Source organism: Psammomys obesus, unplaced genomic scaffold (assembly GCF_907164565.1).
Source record: "Psammomys obesus unplaced genomic scaffold, mPsaObe1.curated_primary_1811, whole genome shotgun sequence".
Classification (NCBI taxonomy): Eukaryota; Metazoa; Chordata; class Mammalia; order Rodentia; family Muridae; genus Psammomys; species Psammomys obesus.
Window position 1 is genome coordinate 5,663,791 of NW_026585685.1, and position 20,018 is coordinate 5,683,808.

General features: G+C 47.9%; 1 protein-coding gene across 2 annotated transcripts; it reads right to left on the reverse strand.

Moving 5' to 3' along the window:
• Nucleotides 1–907: 907 nt before the first annotated feature.
• On the reverse strand, nt 908–19,676 carry Wnt2b (Wnt family member 2B). Of its 2 annotated transcripts, none has more exons than XM_055628901.1 (5): nt 19,495–19,676; nt 13,352–13,572; nt 11,943–12,220; nt 10,102–10,366; nt 908–6,380 (listed from the first exon to the last, which is right to left on the reverse strand). In XM_055628901.1, exons 1-5 carry the CDS (start codon nt 19,674–19,676, stop codon nt 6,151–6,153), a joined length of 1,176 nt encoding a protein of 391 aa, XP_055484876.1. In that variant the 3' UTR covers nt 908–6,150. The 2 variants fall into 2 exon arrangements, with proteins under 2 accessions (XP_055484876.1, XP_055484886.1); XM_055628911.1 differs by lacking the exon at nt 19,495–19,676 and adding an exon at nt 13,968–14,001.
• Nucleotides 19,677–20,018: the final 342 nt, after the last annotated feature.

A 20,018-nucleotide genomic window follows, 5' to 3' on the forward strand; every position in this document is an offset into this window, starting at 1 on the left:
CTTTTATCCCCTCCATCTGGTGTGTGGCCTCATGGGGCTGTGCTGCTATGCAGGAGGTGAGCAGTGGAATTCTTTAGATGATGACTTCTGAGCCCACATGTGGAGGCAGTTGGGGGTGGAAAGCAGGAGAGCAGTGAGAGCCAAGATGGATGGACCACAGAAATAAGGTTTGCTGCAGAGAAATCCTAACTATAGGTAGATGCTCTCCCTAGCTCAGGCAGAGAGCTGCAATGTCCCAGTCCATGATTGATGAGTACAGTGTTTCTGCAGCTTTCCTTCTGACTTCTCAGTTGGGGTACACCAGTGGGATAATAGGGTATTTGAGGGCTTACGCTCTTTCTAACCAAGTGTACTGCAGTGCAGGACAGGGAAGAGTTGTCTGGGCTGCCTTTTCTTATGTCTTCGATTAAACTGCAGCCCCAGTTTTGAATAAGGGCAGAAGCAACTGAGAGAAGCAAGCTATCTGCTTCAACTTTTTTTTCTCTGCATCATAGATCTCCCTTGCCTGTAGCCGATAAGCCACATGTATCTGCTGGCACATGGCAGAGAGTAACTAAAATGCAGAACAACACAAAATGACAGTCATAAGCTTACTTACAACATGAGAGGCTTTGTGACCTGACTGCACAGTTCTTGAACAAAGACGTTGTATTGTCAAGGTTGGACACAGCTAGTAGGTGAATTGCCTGGCTCAGCTAGTGGTCCAGGGGCTTATGCTAGGTCCTGAGTGGGCTTGGGTGGGATGGTGTCTTTGCTTTCCCACCAAGGACTTGGTAGTGATTTTTTTTTAAAAGAATGAAGTCTCAAAGGAAATTCAGTACAAGCCCACCGTGTAGTCATTTCTCCTCAGGACTACTTCCCCTCTGCCTATGCACTGAGCACCACTAGAAAAGAACTTAAGAGAAAGTAAAACAAAAATTTTAATTTTAATCTGAAGGATGGAGTGGGGCTACAAAGAACGAGAAGCAAAAGCTGTTGAAAAGCACAGTTCTATGTAGAGTGGGCACTGAATGGTGACAGCAACGAAGTAAGTGCAAACAAGACATGTTGACAAAGTTAGGAGGATGTAGGCCCAGCCTTTGTAAGTTCTGCTTCGATCCACTGGCAGCCTAGAACCCTTAAAGGCTTCGGCCTGTTAGCAGCAACTTCTGTTTTGAAGTGCTGGTACTCAGCACCCCTCTTCTTAGTCCTAGCATCCTCAGACTTTGAGACGCTTACATAGTATTTGAAGCTAGAGAAAGCGAGGTTTGCGTTATGGCTGAATGGCTCCATAAAATAGAGTAATTCCCACTTACACACCCTGGGGTGATTGTGAGATCTATATATACATGCCCAAGCATTTTGTGTTCAAAAGGCATTTGTGAGCATTTTTATTATTCTTGTGGAAGCCACACCTTGGAATTTGTCAAAGGATGAAACTGGCTTGGCTCTTCTGTTTGGCCATGGCTGCTTACAGGGGCTGGTAGTGTTGACAAAATGTCATCAGATTTTGCCATCTTTGGTTAAAGAACTCCTATGTACAGCTGCTCTGTCCATAGATTAATGGGCAAAATGGAAGTGAACAAAGAAAAGATAGTTCAGAGTTTAGGAGCAGAGCAAAGATTGCTTATCTTGCATTTTCAAATCCTGGATGACTATAGCATTCTATGTAAATAGCTACAACAATGCTCAGAGAGAGTCCAGGCTATGGTGAGGAAAGTAGTTTACATACTCTCCTATCCCTTTTTACTTTGAGGTTAGGTTCAGGTCTATTACCTGAAACCTGTCAATCGTCCAAAGATGAAAACTGCTCCTGTGAAAGCTTAGTTCAGTCAGCAACTGTTATGTATTTACCCTTGTAAAGCCACTGCTTGTGCTTTTCCAGCACCTCCTTTCCAGAGATTGTTCCTGGAATCAGAAGTATCCCATTTTCTAGTCTGGCAAGAGTTTAAAACAACAGGTCACAAGCAGCAAGCTCAGTGATTGTGTGTATCTCAAAGCAGTCAGAAGGAGCCTGGCCAGTCATTCAGAACACATAGGATGCACTCCTCCTTGTCCTCAGTGCAAACCAGGTTTGAGAAGTTGTATAGCCTCAGCCACTCTGCTTGGGTGGTAATTCTCCACCCTTGATCTCTTTTCTCCATGCCCTTTCTTTGTCCTTCCTCCACCACCTCCCAGGAGAGTACCAATTCCCAAAACAAACATTGCATTGTATGTTGATAATGTAGTTTTGAAACATTCCTTGCTTGTAGCTGACCCTGTTGTTGGTATGATTTCTGGGGAATCTAGTTGCGTGTTTTTAATTGTTGGAGAGGTGAGACTACTATAATTCCCCCACAGCCTGAGAAAAGCTGTGTGAGTCCATTTTGAGTGCACCTTCTGCACGTGTGTATATGTGTATCCTCACGGTTGTACTCAGGCTGACAGGAAGGGCAAAGAGTAAAAAGGAAGCATGTCTTTCTTATTTTCCAACATTGCTTCAAAGATGCCCAACCCCCGCAGTACAGGCAGTTCCCAAGTGAAGGTGGGGGCAGAGGCCTCCAGCAAGGCCATCAATAACCAGGTGTGTAACGTGAAGCTCTCTGTATTTCATTTCTGCACCCAGGGCCAGCTCTGCAGGGTTGCTTACGGAGCACTCTGTGTCTGGCACCTCTCTCCACCAGACCCAGGCGCCTAGGGCCCACCGACCTGCCCAGGAATGCACTGCATTGTTCTTTGCTGCGGTAATTTGGCTGCAGGAGCTAGGCTGAATGCCTCCCAGGGATGGGAAACATACTCTCCCTGGCGGCCTCCCCTATCCCTAGCTAGCTTGGGCTTCTGCCCTATGACCACTGAGAGCATTTAAATAGAGATTTTTAGAAAGGCGGGGGCGGGGGGATCCTGATTATCTGTCTTCTATTAAGCCATGTAGAAACTTATGTCCTAAGTGGGTCTAAGAATTTGGCAAGGGGCTTGGTAGTTGGTGTTCTTGATAAGGGATGTGAGAGAAAGGAGAAGAACAGCCTCCTGCAACAGAGAGGAAGAGAAATGAGGCTGAGAACGCTCATAAGTTAGATCTACAAAGCTTCTGCAAACGGACCCATAGGACAGTGTTTTCTTCTTTTAATCTGAAGTTCATGGTTTACATTTACTCTCTCTAATGAAGAATGTGAATCAATGCCATCATTTAGAGCTGAAAACTAAAGTTTGGTTCTTTTCTGCAGTGCTAGGTTTTAGGACTGTGGCCTGCATTCTTACTTTCTGTTGTTTGTTTGTTTGATATAGGGTCTAACTCTGTTCTTAGGTTGACATGGAGCTCACTGATCACAAACCCAGCACTTTTCCTGCATCACAGAGTGTTGGGATTACAAGTGTGAGCCATCACCCTGGCTCCTCTACTGAAAGAAACTGGCTGCAGGACATGCAGCTGAGGTATTTCAGTCATGTGACCTCTCTAAAAAGATCCTGTTATCCATAAATGATAGAAACAGTGTCTTTTACATTTACCTTGTATCCAAATAGCACTTATTGAAATACACTGTCCTAAATATTTATCAAAAGATGAAATGAGGACCAACAAGAGGGAAAGGAAAAGAGGAAGGAGGCTAAGCCACTTCGGACGGATGACAGCCTCTACCATATAGAGACCAGATGGAAGAAGGGGCCTTCAGAACAGATGAGGGGGTTAGCAGCAGAGCTATGTGGAGCCCCGGCACCAAATAAAGTTCTTGTTTTGTTGCTTGTTCCAAATAAATCAGTTTCTGTTTGTATAGTGCAGAATGAACGCCAGTTGTCTAAAGCCAGTTGGAATGTGGAGACAAGCTGAATTCTACGGCAAAATTCATTGCTTGGCCATCATTCCTTTCTAGGGCCACACAGCTTCTGTGGCAGGGCTCAGATAGACATCTTTTCTCTCACATAAACACCTCACTTCAGAAACTTCTCACTCCCTGGACAGCTATTTCTCTCGTTACCATTTATATGAGGTTGTATATCTTTATCAGCTAGAATTTGGAGCCCAGGGAGAAGCATGGAGTACTATGAGATGTCAGGGAGCTCTACCACTTCTAAGAACCCAAACTCAGAAAGTAGAGAATACAGCACAGGCCGACTTAACTCAGGTTGACTTCCCATAGAAGTCCTGTGCCTTCATTGATGTAGCAACTTGGTATTCTCACCCTGCTCCAAAGCTTCTCTCCTTTTCCTCTTCCCCTCCCATTCCCCGGCCCTAATCCCACCACTGGCTCATCAGTTATCCAGTTGACTCTACTCCTAAAGGAAGACATTCTCTAGGCCTGACTCATTCAGTCCTATTTCTCCAGTCATCCCCTCACCACAGACCACAAGGGCCCTGACTAGCTCATGTTTTGTGTTAATGGATGTGAAACCAGAGTAAATCCCCTCACCAAAAGAAAAACCACCCTAAACTCTCCCACACAGGTCTCAGCAGGTTACACAAATATTAGTCCTATCATCCAAATAAATCTGCCTCGGTGGCCAGAGCAGCCCCCCTCCCCAGCCTCCTGCTGCCTGGGCAGAATGAAGTTGCTCCACAAACATCTGAGAGCCCAATTGGATGAAGAAGAACCTGAGAAAAGAAAGAGGATCTAAATCAAGAATTCCTTGTGAAAGCTTCTTAACCTACAGTCTGTTGTCAAGACCAGACAGTCCTAAATTAGAAGTTCCTAGAGAAGTTAGGATTTACTTGACAAGTCAGAAGCTTTGGTGACATGTATCAGTTGGCTGGAGTTAAATCTCAATATCTGAGTGAGGCATGCACTCTTTGTTTTGCAGATAAAAAAGTGGACCAGGAGAATTTAAAGGTCCAGCTAAAAATAAAAAAATACAGTGAGTGAGAAAATAGCTGGGATTAAACCTAGGTCTGTTGTAACTGCAGATTCCTATACTAGTTATCAGTAGGCAAGAAGATGGCCACTGTCTAGGGCACATAAAACTAAGCCATCGAGGTTTCAAACCCCATGTCCTACCTTCTAGCTCACTATGCCTACTGTATACTCCATTCCTGCATAGCCTCATTAGACAGTGGTTAGTAGCATAGAGGGAACCTCCCTGTTTAAGTTAATCATGGAATGGACAGTAGTTATCAGTAGGACTTGGGGAATCACACACACACAAAAAGATATGCTAAATAAATGCGGAAGGCTACTGCCTTCTAAGATGTTTACCACTTTGCTCCAGCACCAGCTCTCTTTCTCTATGTAGCTACTTGCTTTTGCTCCTACCTCAAAGCTGAAGATCTGGAGATCCTCTCCTAAAGAACTGCCAAAAATGAGAGATTTCTACCTTCCTAGTATACACTGATCCTCATATAGCCCTTGAGATCAGGTATGCTTACCCTCTCCCATGAGTTACCCACTTTTACTTAGTCTTTTCCAAGCCTACTAAATCTTCAGAAAGATTGATGGGGGAAGGTCCCAAGGCGTAGCCAGGCTTGCTGTGTTATTCTCTCACAGTCCTGTTTCAGGGCTCTGATGGTCTATTAAGACTTGAACCACTTCAAGCTACCTCCTGAACAGCAGCCAGTAAGCAGGCTGCTGCTGTCTGATGTAGGTGGAAAGGGAGACGGGAAGAATGTGTATTTGTACAGCTATGTGATTTTCCTCCTCACAAAACCACTAGTTTATAAGCTTCATAAAATGATGTGGAGCCTTGTTCACCATGGCTAACTCATCTAGCTATCTCAGGGTCTCAGCAGAACACTATAGCCTAGAATCTGCACAAACCGTCTCCAGTGAAGGGACAGGCAGTTTTCTCTCTATCCTATCTATCCTCAGCTAGAGTAGGATCAAAAAAAGGAAGCTACCTCCAAGTTCCCTTTCTGTTGCATACCCAAAGAGTATCAGAAAGTCAGTGCAAGCGAAGGGGAAAATGAGTCTTGACTTTAGTGCAACTCAAATCACTCTGAAGACAGCCTCCTACCTCTTCTACTCTCCCTTCAAACCTCAGATGATCATCAGGGAGCCACTCAGTCTGTTATATCCATCCCCTATCAACTCCTTCCTAGGGCTAAGGAACCAGCAGGGACATTGGGCTCCCTCTGGACCACTCTCCAAGTCTGTAACAGAAGCTGTAGCAGCCCAGGATTGAGGGTGGAGGAAGGTGTGCATGCAAAGATCTCGTGCTTTTGAATCAGAGGCTGGAAGTGGAGGGCAGTATGAGGTGTCTGTGTGTTCAGGTCTGGTCCAGCCACTCTGCCTTCTTAGGGGCCTTGCAAGTGTGGACATCCACAGTGTTTTTGCACTCCTTGCACCGCACAGCACAGCACCAGTGGAATTTGCACTCACACTGGGTGACACGGGTGACTCGAGTTGTGTCGTACCCTCGGCCGCAACACATGATTTCACAACCATCTGTTCCTTTTGAAGTCTTGCTGCAGATTCGGCCTGCCGTACCTAGGGAACCTGCATCGGGGAAGAAGAGGTGAGAACCAAGTTAATTTTGTTTTAGCCAGTCTGGGTATCCTTACACTCTTGTTTTGTTTCATTTTTCGAGACCAGGTTTCTTTGTGTAGCCCTGGCTGTCATGGAACTCACTTTGTAGACCAGGCCGGCCTTGAACTTACGGAGATCTGCCTGCCTCTGCCTCCTGAGGCCGGGATTAAAGGCCTGTGCCACCACTGCCTGGCTACTCTTACACTCTTAAGAAGCCAGAAACAATCTCTCTCTCTCTTTTTTTTTTCCTGAAAATATAACCACTAATCAAAATGATCATTCATTGCCCTGTGGCCCAGGTTCATTTATTTCCCATCAAAGCTCCCCAGAGGCTGCCTATTTCTTCTGCAGTTCCTTTCCTGCCAAGGCACACTGCCATGTCCTCTTTAGAACCTAACTTGAAAATGAAGTCTAGTTCATGGGAGTTATAATGTCATATTATCTGGACTTAAATTCTAGTTTTGTCACTTAATAGCTGTAGCTATTTAGGAAGTTAAAGAATATGTCTGGGCTTCATTTTCCATCTATGAAAGTATATATAAAATAACACCTAGCCAGGTGCTTGTAACCCCATCATGCAAAATACTGAGGTAGCAGAGTCACTCTAGTTCTAGGCTAGCCTGGGCTCTGCAGTGAGTTTCAGGACAATTTGGAATGCATAGCAAGATCATGTCTCAGGAAAACAAAACAACTCAACATCTAATATAATAGATTGTTATGGTGTATTTATCATTGCTGTCCAACAGAGGTGGGCTAATTGGCGTGACTGGATGAAGGCTTATCTCTAAGGTGTTATTGTGTTAAACCCCTTTCAGAGGGATTCTTGAAGAGTAGGATAGCACAGGGATGCTCAGGACCTCATTGGAATAGATGTCAGCACAAAAGATCCTATCAACCTTTTTCCTAGTAACATAGACCCATAGCCTGAGACTCACAGAAAGAAAATGGATCAACTGATTTCAACAGCAATCGTCTCCACATTCCGTTAGGTTACGGGGAGAATAAATATGCAGAAACCCTTGTGTTTCAACTTTCTGGTTTAAAATCTCGGATTTAGGCCTAGAAGTGTAGGTCAGTGGTAAAGAACTTGCTTTGCATGTGCAAGGCCCTAGATTGGATCCCCAGCAGTGCAACAGTGATGACAACAACAAGAATATAGAGAGCATGACTCTCTCTACTCTAACATACAGCCCCATGAGTAGAATGTCTAAGTAAACATACGTACTGTGGAGGTGCATGCTCAACTTTCTCTGTTAAAAATTTCCCATGTATTTATGTATATGTGTGTGTGAATATGTGCGTATGGACACGCACAGGCCACCACATGCATACAGAAGTCAGAGAAGAACTTGTGGCAGTTGATTCTCTCCTTCTACCTTATGGCACTGGGAGGGAGGGGTAGTGTCAAACTCAGGCCAACAGGGTTGGCAGAAGCAGCTTTACCTGCTGAGCCATCTTTCTAGCTCTCAGCTTTACTTTTTAAGTTTTATGTATTTGTGTGTTCATATATGTGAGTATGTGTATGCACACTTGCATGTGGGTGCCCTCATAAGACAGAAGAGGGCGTCAATCCCTTGGAGCTGAGTGGTTGCTGAGGACTGCGCTCAAGTCCTCTGGCAGAGTGACAGGCACTTCTAACCACTGGCTGGTCTCACCACTCCCTTCATTTTCTGTTTTACAACAGGAATATAGAATCCAGAGTATTAGTGAGCAGCTGTGAAACGTGGGCTGACTAGGTCTCAGTCTGGAGCTGAGCTCTCCAGGACAGTAGCTACTAGCTGCCCATGTTCTCTTAAATTCAATGACTTAAAAATGGCTAAACTAAAAAGGGTTGGTTTTGAATTGACTAACTCTACAGTAGTTTGTCATACTTGTTCATGGTTATACTATCTGTAGTTTCTTACACAGCATCAATTGTAGTTCCAAAAGTATTAAATGGAAAATCTAAAAATAAATGATTAAAACTTATGTTTTATCACACAGTGTTATTAAAACTGTCCTATTTGTGATGCAATGGTAGAGCCCTTGCCCAGCATATTGCAAGGCCCTAGATTAGATCAGCAGCAGCACCAAAAGAGAGAGAGAGAGAGAGAGAGAGAGAGAGAGAGGGACTTATTTCTTTATTTTATTATTTGTCCTGTCATTCATCATATGCCATGCCTAATTTACGAATTTAATTTTACCACAGTCATGTACGTCTAGGAAGAAGCATAGTATATATAAGGTTCAGTACAATCTGCACTTTCAGGCATCCCCTGATCTTGGAGCACATCCCCCATAGATAAGAGAGGCTTATGTGAGTCACCTGCTAGATTATACCTGCTGCCATACTCCTAGGGTGATTTTACCGGTTGGATTTTTGGGGTTTATGGGACCTAAATTGATTCCTCTGAGAAAAATTAATAAGCATATGATGCATCCTGACTCCTAATTCCAAAAGCACGTTTTAGATGTGTAGAAGAGTCTATACTTCAGATGTGTGGAATTATTCCCAGGCATCCGGAGATGAACCCTCTGAATGAGGCCACATGGAAAAACTACCTTGTGACAGTAAATCACTAGGGGATCCAGAGGGCACCCCCCCCCAACCTTTCTGACTTCTAGTACTTTACAAAGTACATATGCCTTCCACTACCCAGGTGGAACACCACCCTCTTCCTGTGGGCTGAAGGGCTCTGAGCCATTTGACTCTAAGAATGATAGTGAGCAAAAACAAATGGTACTGAAGCCAGCCAAAGCATAGGGCTCTACTCTACCCAATCTTGACTCGTGATCTGCAGAAAAGAGCCTGGAAGCCCCATGACAGGAACTGGAAGAGAAGTGGCTGCATTGAGCTGCACAGTGTCCCTGCTTTTAGTTATCTGGACCAGAAACCATCAGCCAAGTTGGGAGCTTCCATTCTCTCATAGAAACACCTTATCACTTTGCAGTGTTCCCCCGACACACCCATATTTAGAACAGACGGAAGAGCAGCCACTTTCTGCTTGTTGTCAAGCATTAGCTACTTCACTAGCAGTCCCGGAGATCACCTCCTGTCTCCCTCACTCCTTTTGTAATCTGCAGTGACAGCGCCATCAAGAAGCAACTTGAAGGCTGGGCGTGCTGGCGCACGCCTGTAATCCCAGCAGAGGCAGAGGCAGGCGGACCTCTGTGAGTTTGAGGCCAGCCTGGTCTACAAAGCGAGTCCAGGACAGTCAAGGCTACACAGAGAAACCTGGTCTCAAAAACAAAAAAACCAACCAACCAACCAACCAAAAAAAAAAAAAACAAAACAAAAAGTGATGAAACAAAACACCCCCCCCCAAAAGAAACAGCTTAGATTCCACATGTTCAAAAAAAAAAAAAAATCTTCCTTGACTTCTCTAGTCACCTTTCTTTGTAGTTACAATTGATTACTCTATCTCTTTCATATGTGTGTGTGGCTCACATCTCGCCCAGAACTGACAGCAGGTGGCTAATTTAAATGTTCTCCGAGAAGTCCCTCCTGTATCCCAGACACCAGGGTTATAGTAGTGACCTTCTTGTGCAACCTCAGGCCTGGCAGCCTGAGGCACAACTCTCAGGACCAGGTTTTCATGTGAGGAGGCGAGTGACTCCTTTCCTTAACTCCTGCAAACTAGACAGACCTTGATTAAGCAGAGGTACCTGCATTAATAACTAGGCTCCAGGTCTCTGCCTGTATCTTTCTCACCTGCAGCCTTGTCCAAGACACAGTAATCAGGGGAGTTGTCAAAGTAGACAAGATCAGTCCGGGTGGCGTGGCGATAGCCTTGGCGGGCTGCTGTGAAATTGGCGCCATCCTGAGTGGCAGTCACCTGCACGGCCCCATCATACCGCCTCCTCAGGTAGTCCCCAGTGCGGCGGAAGTCCGAGAGTGCCCTCCAGCAGGTGCGCAGAGTACAGGAGCCGCTCACACCGTGACACTTACACTCCAGCTTCAGGAACCGCCGCACAGCCTGGGGGGGGGGGGGGGGGGGGAGGCAGGTCGGGACAGGATTCTATCATCTCAGGGGCTCAGGGGTCAAGAGCAGGAGCACTCTGAGTTCTGGCTGAGCCCTGGGTGGGTCTCTGCCACATCAGATCCCACCCACTCTTCCTGACCACTTCAGAGAATCTCTTCTAAGAAGTCTTCCTGGACCAACAGTGCTTTGCCTTTCATGACTGCCTGCTGGATTGTCAAGCCATAGGAGTCTGCTCCTGGTTATAGCCTGAACATCCTTTTAAAGAGCCAGGTGCCATGCTTTCTGCTTTTATGCCATTTCTCAGCACAGGATATAGCATATTCTCAAATAGTAGTGAATAGCCTAAAGCTGTACCTAAATTTCTTGGTCTTTATGAAGGAAGTTTTTCTTCTTAAAAACAAAACAACAACAACAAAAACCTACTTTTGGGGCCAGTCGAACTGATATCAAGAAAAAGTGCTTGCTGTGCAGTCCTGGAAACCTGAATTTGATCCCCAGAACCCACATGTAAGTGGAAGGTGAGAACTAGTTCCACAGAGTTGTCCTCTGACATTCACACATACACCATGCCATGGGTGCCCATCCATGTATATCATGCATGCATGCATGCATGCTCAACAATAACAAAGTAATTAAAATTTTAAAAATTAAAGCTACTTTGGGGTTTGGGAAATGACTCCATATGGAAGAGTCCTTAGAGTCCCTATAAGGACCTGAGTTTAAATCTTCACAGCTCTTGTAAGAAGCCAGGCGTGGGAGCACATGGCTGGTAATCCCAGCGATGGGGGCTGGGGTACAGAAACAGGAGGATTGGAGACAGGAAGCTGTCTGGGGCTTGAGCTCCAGGCTCAGTGGCAGACCCTGTCTCGAGGGAATAAGGTGGAGAGAGGCAGAGCAGGACAGCTGACATCCTCTTGACAGGGCACAGCCACGTGCATCCACACGTGTGCACATGCAATCATACAGTCACACTTGTAAGAATTTAAAATTTAAATTCTAGTCGGGCATGATGGCACACATGTGTAATCCCAGCACTCAGGAGGCTGGGACAGGAGTACTGCCTCAGATTGGAGAACAGCCTAGGCTATAGGCAGAATGAGATCCTGTCTCACACAAAACAAAAAAGACGGGCCATGGTGGTGTATGCCTTTAATGCCAGCACCAATCAGGCAAAGACAGGTGGATCTGTGTGAGTTCAAGGCCAGCCGAGGCTACACAGACCCTGTCTCAAAAAGAAACAACACTCCTGACCCCACCCCACCCCCCACAGAAAAACCAAAAGAAAACAAAAAGAAAGGAAATGAGAAAAGGAAAGGAGATGAGATAGGAAGAAAAGTGAGGGGGAAGACAAAAGAAACGAAAGAGAAAAACGAAAGTTATTTTTCTGTCTTATGAAAACTTAGTTGAGCCTATGCATTCCCAGGCTCCCTTGCATTCTGTGGCCAATGTTAGGGATGCTGGAACTGATCCAGAGGCCATCAGCTCTTCCACCTTTGAATTCAGCCTGTGGCCACCCTAACTGGTTTACACTGGAAAACATGAACATACAGAGCCAGACATGAGTACTGACCGTGCGACCACAGCGGTTGTTATGCAAGTTCATGAGGGCCCGTGCATCCTTAAGCCTCTTCTCTTTGGCATCCACAAAAGCCTTGGCAAAGCGGACACCATAGTGGATGTTGTCACTGCAGCCACCCCAGTCAAAGTCCCCTCGTTGGTCATGGTGCCGACCTCGGGTATATGGGTCACAGCTACACACGCTCAGTTCACCCTGGCTGCAGGCCCGAGTGATCGCATGCACCACTCCTGCTGATGAGATGGCATAGACAAACGCTGCCTCCCGGCTACCTACACAGAGAGAGGCAGAGACTTATTACAGGAATGGCCTGGCCCATGACTTCCACCCCACCCCCCACCCCCCCACGCACACATCTGGGTGTTTTTCATAGTGCCTTACTCAATGGTCCAGGCCTGGAACTTGTTATGGAACTCAGCCTTGAACTTGAGATTTTTCGTTTCTCAGCCTCCCTAGTGCTAGGATTGCAGGGACAGGCCACATACCCAACTACGTCCATCCCTTTCCTTTCTTCAATCCACACAACTTGAGAAGTCTCCTCAGCTTTTCTAGAGTCCACTCCCTGCATCAGTGTCCTTGTCTTCTGAGAGCATTCCTCACATCCAGCTCTCACTGTTCCACTCCTTTTCCCTCGCTATTCCACTGACCCCTTTGGGCTGACCTCTATTCTATTTCCTCTTGTTTTCCCTAGGTCTCTCTCATGCACATGCGCATACACACACCACACACAGAGTAGGGGGAGAGGGAGAGAGCACTGGTCCTGATGCAGCTACAGCTGCCTTAGTCAACATTCCAGGGGTTTCAGGCCTCCTCTGCTGGACAGTTCCCCTGCACTGTGGACCCCTGCCCAGGGGTCAGCATGTCCAGAGAGACATACTAACAATCTGTTCTGGTCCTCTCCTTGCCCTTGGAGATGGATGTTGCTTACCTCCAGTTCTCCTTCATCAGCATGGTCCCATCTCACTCTCTCTCTCTTCCTTTTTTGCCTAGCTCTGCTGAACCCTTTTGCTGAACTGGGGACAAGCCACTGGCTCTCAGAATAATTACATATCACCTTCTGTTTATCTCTTGTGTCCATTGTTATAAGTTGGAATTGTTAGGGTGACCGGGTGACAGTAGTGATTGTGCTGGTAAGGGGCAGAGGACCTGGTCCTAGTCCTTAGCCATAGTTCATGAATGCCCACTTACCTTGACCCACAATCTTAAAACTTAGGTTGAGGGGGCCCTGGCTCACAAATCTAGGCTAGTGATCGGCTGTTCCTACCTCCTAGATTTGCCCAAAATTGTTTCTTAGATTATGAAGTAGTGTGTAGGAAAATGAAAGGGATGGTGCCTAACCTTTTAACTCACAACCCCAAGCATAGGAAAAGAAGGGACTTTGGAAGCTTGGAAGAGAACCATACTTCTAAGCATGACACGGCCAAAGACAGTGTGGTCCCGGTCCAGTGTGGTACAATTCCAGCGGTGATGACGGAACTGGTGCTGACACTCTCGGATCCATTCTCTGGCACCTTCACCCACTGAGCGCATGATGTCTGGGTAACGCTGGCACAACTGCCGCTGGCGGCTCACCAAACCAGGGATGTTGTCACAGATCACTCGGGCTCCCAGTGCCCCTATGTACCTGTAAAGTGGAAATGGTCTTGGCATAGCACCTTGAAAGGAGGTAGGATCAGCAGAGGGATAAAAAGGGGGTGATTTGGTATCTAGACCTTAAAGAGATTTCTTCCCCTCTCAAGACATTCAGTGAGGCTGATGGGTAGAACCATTACCCACAATCTCTGGGGGAAAAAATGCTACAAAGTTGCAGAAAGAGTAATTGAGTGGTCTCCCACCATTACCAGTTCCCTAGCCAAAGGCCAAAGTGACACACACTTCTAGAACACAGGCCAGGCATGTGTCATGTACACAGAAGCTGTGGGCATGTAATACAAACCCACTGCCTGTTTATTTAATAAACATTAAGAGCCTCATGGAAAAATAAACTAACAAAATGAGAATCTGAGACAACATTCTCACATGCACATGTAAGAGGCGCGACGGGAGAGGCTGGCTCATGAAGACAGCGTGGCCGCAGCAGGACGAAGACAGGAGGGGGCTGGAGAAGACACAGTGGGCAGTACTGAATACTGTTTACACTTCTGATAAAGTCCCCACTTCTAATCCCGAGGCTATAGAACAAGACCTTATCTTTTACTCTCCTCCTCATTCCCTTTACCTGCGGGCCCTAGAGCTTTTCTTAACCGATTTCCCCAACCTATAAGCCTCGTGTCCAGGAAGGCTCTACAGGGACAAGAGCTGTTTGCAGTGGGAAGCCTGAATCGGACAGAGTAGTAAGAGTCTAACGGGCAGGCTAGCACACACCTCTTATTCTAGCATTTAGGAAACGGGGGGCAGGCAGCTCTCTTTGAGTTCCAGGGCAGGCTAGTCTATAGAGAGAGTTCTAGGCCAGCCAGAGCCACATAGTGAGAGCTGTCTCTTTTAATTGATTCATTAATTAATTACACTGTGGTAGAGTCTCTAGTCTGAACAATTTACAAGGTCAAGCAAGATGGCCACTGAAGGACAGGTGGGCTGCCAGTATCATTCAAAACTGTTCAAGGCAGTTTACCCTTCCTTGCAAACACTCTTACCCCTGGACACTACCATGGCCTCAGGAAATTCTGGAGTGCAAACAGGAGCATATCAGCCTTTCACCCCCAAAAGCCCCCCAAAGACATAAGACTCATTTCCTCCTGGATCAGCTTCTCTCCTTTTCTGTTCTCCCTATACCCCCCCTCCCACAAACACATACACACCACTGCTTCCCTTGGCATTTTTAGCATGTTCTATTTGCTTGTGCTGGCGCTGAAATGGAGCTCCGCTCTCTCTCCTGTTAGAAACAGGTGGGAGCCGAAGTGATCAGTTGCTACTGCAAATGGAAAAGCTTTGGTCTGAACTATGAATGAGCCAGTGGTTTGGGAATGGCCCCAGAGTGGGCCTAGAAGTGAGTGAGGAGAAGGGAAGGCAGCCAACAGGGGAGGAGCAAGCCAACCAGGCCTGCCCCCTGCCCCCACCATACATTCCCACAGCCAGCCCTCACCCCCAGACTGGATCATCACTAGTGACAGTAACTCAGGCAAACACGAGGAGGCTCTTGCCTCTTCGGGAACTCAGCAGGGCTGATGAGCCCCATCTGTCCTGAAGGAAGGGTGAGAGGGCTGTTCCTCCCAGAACAAATCCCATGGAATCAGCATCCCCAGCACTGTCCATCAGGGCAGCAGCTTCCAGGAACAAACAAAATAAACACCCCAGGCTGGGCCAGGCCGGAAAGGCCTGCCTGACGCACAGCTTTGAGTTACACCCACTGCCCTGGTGCTTTGTTTGGAGTCTTGAAACCATTGGCGTTGGAGCTCGTCCCTGTCTCACCACCGTGTTGCTTCCCCAACTCAGCCCCAGATTACTGATCGAGGCAATGGGTGTTTGTTTTTTTATCTGGGGCTTGGGGGAAGGAGGTTGGATGGGAATGGCAGACCAATAATCCAGCCCTCATAGACAGTCTGGAGTGGGCTAGGCCAAACTCTGGTAAAAAAGGCCTTTCTGTGGTCTGACTTTAATCTATTCTGCTGTAGCCCACACTGATCTTATTATTACATTCTCAATGAGCATGGGAACATCTGTTCAGTATATAAGTTGGGAAGATAATTAGGTTTTCCTACTACCGTGCTTACTTCCTAAGTAACTGCTTCAAGACCCTGCATGGGGCTTGCCTGCCGCCTCGTTCTTGGAACCTTGGAGCCAAGCGTGGGAACCACCAAGAATACTGAGTCTGAAGCTGAACCCATTGCCCTCAGCACAACGCATGCTTGCACAGCGTCTGCCACATGCCTGTCCCTGAGCTTAGTTGTTAGGGCACAAAGACTTCCTGACATTTCTCCCTCAGCTCATTGTCTAGGAGAGGATGCCTCAGTCCTGATTTCCCGTTTTCCCCTTCAGAAATTAATTCATTTCCTCCCCAGCCTCCTGCACCAAAGAGATCTCTTTACTGGCTTTTGACCAGTTCACGTTCTTTCCTCTGACAAAGTCCCTTGCTTCTCAGGATTTGTAAGAGTCTAGACTTTGACTCTCCATGGCTGCTGAATCTGTATGTCAGTATCTCCAGTGCTAAGAAGAGCTTCTGGCACATAGTAGGTGTTCAGTAGCTACTGATAAGTACCTGCTGGCTTTGATTATCCCCAGTTTCCCTCTCTTCCCAGGCAGCCACCAGCTCTATTTCAGTTAGTCTGATTCCTTGTCAACACTGCCTGTCCTTTTGCAGACACTTTATGTTTCTGTCCTTTTAGTAGAGGCAGCGGTCCCCAGCTCCAGTTGTGTCTACCCATTAGTGTAAGCCAACACAAACAGGACTTACAACGCAGAGAAGACTGTTAGCCCCCAGGTCTGTTCTTAAACCACAGTCTCTGCATGGTACACAGGCCACAGGACAGTCTGTACAAAAATTCTAAGACATAGCTGGCAACAGCGGTTAATGCCAGCACTCAGAAGACTGAAGCAAGCAGAGCTCTATGAGTTTGAAGCCCGTGTGGTCTGTATAGAGTTCCAGGGCAGCCAGGGACCAACAGCAAACCAGCAAGATGATGCCACAGGGTGCAGGGCAGGGAAATCTCTACATTAGTGGGTTCAGGAATATTGATGGAAATCTCACTCTGTGAAGGGACACTTGGGGAAAAACCAGGAGGAAGGCAGCCATCTGACTTCAAACTCAAGGGTGTGTGTGTGTGTGTGTGTGTGTGTGTGTGTGTGTGTGTGTGTTTGAGGCAGAGTCTGACTATACATCCAAGGCCTCACAGTTACAATTCCCCTGCCTCAGCCTCCTGAGTTATTACAGGAATGAGCCATAATACCCAGCCAAGGTTCATTTTTATTCTAGGGGAAGAAATGCACACAATGTTTGATTAGAAACAAAACCATATGACTCTGAGACTAGTGTAAAGCTGAACAGTCCTTTTTCTTATTTTTGAATAGTGTCTCACTTCATACCCTGGCTGGCCTCAAACTTGCTATATACAGATCAAGCTGGTCTAGAACGCACCAAGATCCACTTGCCTCTCCCTCTCAAGTGCTGGGATTTAAGGCGTGTGGCAGCTGCCCAGCAATTTTTTTTTCTTTCCTCTGTCTCTCAGTGTCTTCATTGGCGAAGCAGGGATTATAAGAGTACCAACCTCACTACCTCAGTGGAAATTAAAGGGGATGTTAATAAGTTGCTTGGCCATGGTGCTGAAACTTAATAAGGGCCGAATAAAGGGTATGTGTTTCGTAACTGTCCCTACTCTGCTTTCTCTTTATGAGCCCAAGAACACACCCAGTCCTAATGCGTCTCCATATGGCCACATTTCTTGTCATAGACTAAGAAAAAATCATTTGTCTCTTCTTCTAGTTAGGAGAAGAGGCAGAAGGAGCTGTTGGAGGGAAAGGGAAGAGTCTGGGGCTGTGAGGTCAGACTGTAGGTTGGTCATAGGGATGGCCTGCTCAGGAGTAGAACATAGTCACAATGAGTCAGTAGGCACCCATCTCTTCCAGGGATTGTACGCAGTACTAGTCTTACTGGGCTTGAGATAATCCTCTTGGCGGCCAGACCTGCCTTCAGAATTCAGGTCTCCTCCTTCTGCAAGTGGTGACCACTGTGACAGACATCTATTGTGACAAGTTGAGGGCAAGGAGATGGAAGTGAGCTCTGCACCTATACTCATCCTGCTCCTAATGCTGCCTTCCTCTATTTCACAGGAACATAGGAACCACTCAGTCCCTCTGTCACCTACATCCCTACCTAGCCCTTTCATCTCATAGCTTTTGTAACATCTTTCATATGAACCACTTGGGGATGGAGAGAGGGAGAAAGGAAATGAGAGAGGGGATGGTGGTCAAGGGTAAAAATGTAGGTCAGAAGGGCTGCAGGTGAGTGTTTAGTAACTGCTATCAGGATGTAGAAATGTCCACAGTGACACTTCCTCGTCTAAGCACCCTTAGGTCACCACGACTGCCTCAGACTGGTAAAAGGCTATCAAGAGTTTTAAAAAGCCAGTTGTCTCGCAGGCCAGATAAAGCTGGGCACCAGCTTCTGCGCACTCCTATGCTTTCTTCACAGGGACCCCGAAGATATATGTCCCTAGCCAAACTGAGTCATAATGTTTGGGGGGGGGTTGATTTCGCTATGGTCATTGAAAGGCTTTCCCCCATCTTCCTTCTTTCCTTTTCTAAAGGAATGTCTCAAGCCAGATGTAAGATATAGGCCTCCCCGCTTCCTCATCTGAACCCCCCCTCTTTGTCTTCCCCAACACTGCAGAGATAAAAAAGATCCAAAAGAAAGATTTTTTTCCTTAACAGGAAAACAGGGGTGGGGGTGGGGAGAGCAGCATCTTGAAATGATAGGAATCTGCAGCCCAAGCTGGCTCGCCCCTCAACCAGCCACCCCTCACCCTTCCAGCCTAGATCCCTAGTCAAGGGGAGAAAAGCTACAGGGTGCAGGAGGAGAGGAGACCTCACTTTGTAGGAGGTAGGAGTGGAGGTGGGGGTGCAGAGGGGGTGCTTGTTTCAGGGGAGGAGCGGGGGGGGGGGACGGAAGGGGACACTGCCTGCGCGAGCCCAGCCCAAGAGGCCAATTTGACTGGAGGGTTGAGGAGGAAGGTTGAGGAAACAATCTTTTTGCAGTCCAATTCTACCCCCCTCACTTTACCCTTTCTGGAAAGAGGATGAGTATCCTACGGGCTGGAGGAGTCCTGTGGCTGGGTAGAGAATTCTACAAAGAACACAGCAGAAACCCAGTGGCTCCTCGGATGTGTTTGCCTCAGCTGCTGTTTGGAGGTATCTGAAGACCAAGGTCCTCAAGAGATCTGAAGAGAGGGTCTTAAAACTCTTGAGACTCTAGAAGCCTCTGGGCCTTGGAGGGAAAAGGTGGGAGGTTATGTCATCTGGGACAGGAAAGCAAAAAGGGACATCGGTGTTCCAAATTATACCCTCAAAGCCAAGGCTGGTGACAAATGCCTGGGTTATGCAACCCCAAGTGTTTAATTTGTTTCAATTGTGGGAATTAAGGGGAAGGGAGTAGTTTGTGCTTCAATTTCACTTCTAAGCCTTGCTGTGGGTGCTACTGCCTCATTTTGTGGGCTACGCTAGTAGAGGGATGTGAGTCCCAGCCAAATGGTTCCTATTCCGTGTACCCAGGGGGCCTTAGGTTGTTGAAGGCCTTTTGAGGGCCGTGACTATGCCACTGCAGGATGTGGAGAGGCTACTGGTTCCTCGAACCTACCCTGAGAGACACTCAGACAGTAGCTTTTGCCCTAGGGGCACAGTGTAGCAAGCTAGAGGACTTCCACCACCAGCTACCTCACTCCAAATGCCCAGCGCTCCCCTCTCTGGCGCCTCATTCTCTCCTCACCAGCCGCTGGAGACCACCTCTGGGACTGTTCACCTCCAGTTCCGCCCAGATAACTACCTGGTGCCTGAGCAGCCGGTGGCCGAAGCAACGTCCTCGGTTCAGTGTGCCTACCCACCCTGAGAACCCACTCACCACCAGGATGTGTCCACCCGGGCCGGCAGAGTCAGCAGCAGCAGCAGCAGAAGGCAGGCAAGACCCAGGCGGGCGGAAGCTGGGGGCACGTCGGGGGCCGGGAGTCTGGGCGCGGGCACCGGGACGCGGGCACGCCGAGGGGCGAGCTGCGCGGCTTCGTCCCCACGCCGCGGGCTCAGCATAGCTCCGCACAGATTCCCGCCGCGCAGCCCGCAGGGCCGTGGACGGGCACTGGCTGGGCTTCCTCAGGCTTCTCCTAACCGGCCCCACAGTGTGGCCATGGGGACCACGGGCGACCGGGGACCTCGGGGCACGTGGAGTCCGGGAGCCGGGCGCAGGCTTCCCGAGAGCGCGCGAGCCTCAGGGCCCGGAGAGCGAGCGGCGCCGAGCCGGGTGGAGGCGCTCCGGTGCGGTGTCAGCGGCTCCGGGGCGCGGAGTGCGGCCGGGGGCAGAGCGCGCCGACAGCCCCTGCGGCCGCAGCTCTCATTGGACGGGGCGGGGCGGGGCCGGCGACACGCGCGGCC